Below are 3,435 nucleotides of genomic sequence, written 5' to 3' on the forward strand. Positions count from 1 at the left end.
CTGTTTGTAGATTTGGTTTTCCCCTTCCTCCTCTTGAAAACACTATGATTTTGGAACCACTAGAATCTGATGTTGACAAGTTCAAGAATATGTTTGACAATATACAAAAAGAGCTGAATGAAATGAAAAACGGTTCTGACTTATCATACCATGAACTTCTGCACTCGGTTTTAAAAATATCTGAGGATGATTACATTAAATGCATAAGAAGTTCACTCAGAGGTCCAAAGGTTTTTCTTAGACGAAATCCACGTGACATAAGAGTCAACTCGTACAACAAAGATGTTTTAAAAGCTTGGAAAGCAAACATTGACATACAATATATTTTGGACCCATATGCTTGTGCAATGTATATTGTTTCATATATAAGTAAATCACAAATAGGAATGAGCGATTTACTAAATAGAGCTGCAAAGGAAGCCAGAGAAGGAAATCTTGACATAAAGAGACAGGTGCGGCACATAGGAAACCATTTTCTCAATAGTGTTGAGGTTGGAGCACAAGAGGCTGCATATCTAGTTTTACAAATGCCACTGACAAAAGCATCAAGAGATGTTGTATTTATCAACACAAGTCCATCTGATGACAGAGTAATTCTCATTAAAACAGATGCTGAGTTAGAGAAGTTGACGCCAAATTCTACTGATGTGGAATGTAGCAATGTTATTAAAAGGTATGCAAGACGTCCTAAACAGCTTGAAAACTGGTGCTTAGCTGATTATGTATCACAACTAGATGTTGTTTTTCCCAAAGAAAATAGAAAAGAGATTGATGAAGTCGAAATAAATGATGATGAAAACAAAAATAATTCTGAGGATGAAAGTGAGAAAAGGGACTCAGATCTTGATTCAGAGCCTGACTTTAGCAACAGCTTTACACTTGTAACTCTGAGGAATGGGATTAAGATTAGGCGTCGCAAAGTACCAAGGGTCATACGATATGTCAGATTTAATGTCAAAACTGATCGAGAAAATTACTACAGAGAAAAATTGATGTTGTTTCTGCCTTGGAAAGATGAATTGGTGGATCTTTTGTCTGGAGTTGATACATATGAGAGGTCATTTAATCTCAAGAAGTCTTTCCTTAAACACAAAGTTAAGGAGTATGAATACAATGCCGAACAGCTAGACGCAGCTATGCAAATTGCAACTGAGGAATTTTCAGAAGCTTTCGATGAGTTGGCACCAAATACTCAACAGTCAGAAGCAGATGACATAAGTGAAGGATCTATTGAATCTGAAAAATTTGTTCAGTTTAATCCTGACAGACCTATTGTACAAAGAGAGTATGATATAGGAGCTGATATTGGTATAACATCAATAAAACAAATTACAGAAGAGAGTTCTGTTAGATTGCCAGACAATGAATATTTGGAACTGTTAGCTGGTCTGAATATAAAGCAGCGGGAATTATTCAATCATGTTTTGCACTGGGTTAAAACAAAAAAAGAACCTATTTATTCTTTTTTATCTGGAGGTGCTGGTGTTGGAAAATCTGTTTTAATTAGAGCACTTTATCAGGCCATGCATCGATTTTTGTGTTCCACAGAAGGTGAAAATCCAGATGATATTAGAATACTTCTTTGTGCCTACACAGGCAAAGCAGCATATAATATTGGAGGGTCTACCATTGCTTCTGCTTTCCATCAGAAAATTAACCAAAACCAGCAGGGATTGCACTGTGATGAGTTAAACACTTTTCGAACAAAGTACAGAAACCTTAAATTAATCATAATTGATGAGATATCAATGGTTGGAAATAGGTCTCTGTCACTGATTGATAGTCGTCTACAACTTCTCACAGGCATCAAGAAACCTTTTGGTGGCATTAGTGTAATTGCTGTTGGTGACTTTTTTCAACTCAAACCTGTGATGGACCGTTGGATCTTTCAGGATTTAAATACTGATGCTCAAGCTCTTGCAAGCAATCTTTGGAAAGACCATTTTAGTATTTTTGAATTGGATGAAATAATGCGCCAAAAAGATGATCTTGCATTTGCACAACTTCTTAATCGCCTTCGTTACAATGCAATGACACCTGAAGATCTCAATATTATTAAAAATTGCATGGTAACAGAAACAAGTGACAATTACCCACACCACGCTCCACATCTTTTTACGCAAAGTTCTAAAGTAGATGCTTACAACAATCAGATGATTGAAAAACTGGAAGGAGAAAAGGTCACAGTGAATTCAGTAGATTCTGTTATTAAAGATTACTCAAAAGAGCTTAAAGGAAAAGCTGCTCAGATCTTTGTTTAAAGTAGATGACGTGAGCAAAACTGCCAATTTGATGCAAAAGTTGATAATTGCTGTTGGTATGATATATGACATCTCAGTGAATGTTGATGTGTCTGATGGTTTAACAAATGGGTCATCATGTAAGGTACAATTGATTGAAAGCAGGATGGAAGGCATACCAAGACCTAGCATAATTTGGGTAAAATTTTTTGACTCTGCTGCTGGAAAAGCAACGCGCAAGAAATATAAACATTTGTTTCATGATGGAATAATAAATGACTGGACACCCATTTTTGAAGTTCAGCGGTCATTTGTATTCAATTACAATACCTATCAAAGGATTCAATTTCCATTGCGACCAGCTGCAGGAAAAACAGTTCATAAAGCCCAAGGTTGCACTGTTGATGAAATTGTAATTGACTTGTCTCAGACTAAAGTGAGAAAAACTCCCCATATTCACTATGTAGCTCTAAGTCGAGTACGATCAGTAGATCATCTGCACATTCTGAACTTCAACGAGCAGGCATTATCTATGGATGAACAAGTTGTACAGGAAATGGAAAGATTGAAAAAAGATGTACCATTGCAACTTTGTTATGTCCCATTATACCAGGTCAGTTATGATTGTTTTAAAATTGCTTTCAATAATTGTAGATCACTTCATAAACACTTTCAACAACTAAAAAGTGAGCCAAATATTCATGCATCAGATGTAGTAAGTTTCTCTGAGACAAGACTACACAGTGCAGATGAAGACAATTTTCAACTACATGGCTACACAACAATATTTAACCATGAGGTTACGGGTGATATGAATAGACGTCCATATCATGGGACAGCGCTATATGTTAAAACTCATTACAAGACAACATGTATCTCGAAGTTTAACAATGGCTCTGTTGAGTTCATCAGGGCGAATGTGCATTTAAGCCAAAGTAGATATGTACAAGTTGTTGTAATTTACAAATATCCATCTTGTTCTTTGGGAAATTTTGAACAACATGTAAACATGCATCTTAAGCCTCTGATTGATGTCCAGAGCGAGTTGCTGCTTTTAGGGGATTTCAATTTTGATTTGTTTGCTGGCCATAATGACTTTTTAACATTTTTTGAAAAATGCTTTAGCTGCAAGCAAATTGTAAGAAAGGCTACTCATGATAGCGGTTCTCAACTTGACTTAATGTTTACAAACATA

The 3,435-nt window shown here is 35.8% G+C and overlaps 1 protein-coding gene across 1 annotated transcript; it reads left to right on the forward strand.

Annotated features, from left to right (window-relative positions):
* Window positions 1-386: 386 nt before the first annotated feature.
* On the forward strand, window positions 387-2,261 carry LOC136275964 (uncharacterized). Its single transcript, XM_066086411.1, has one exon. The coding sequence runs from the start codon at window positions 387-389 to the stop codon at window positions 2,259-2,261; it is 1,875 nt and encodes a 624-aa protein (XP_065942483.1).
* Window positions 2,262-3,435: the final 1,174 nt, after the last annotated feature.

This window comes from Magallana gigas, chromosome 1 (genome assembly GCF_963853765.1).
Source record: "Magallana gigas chromosome 1, xbMagGiga1.1, whole genome shotgun sequence".
NCBI classification, from domain to species: domain Eukaryota; kingdom Metazoa; phylum Mollusca; class Bivalvia; order Ostreida; family Ostreidae; genus Magallana; species Magallana gigas.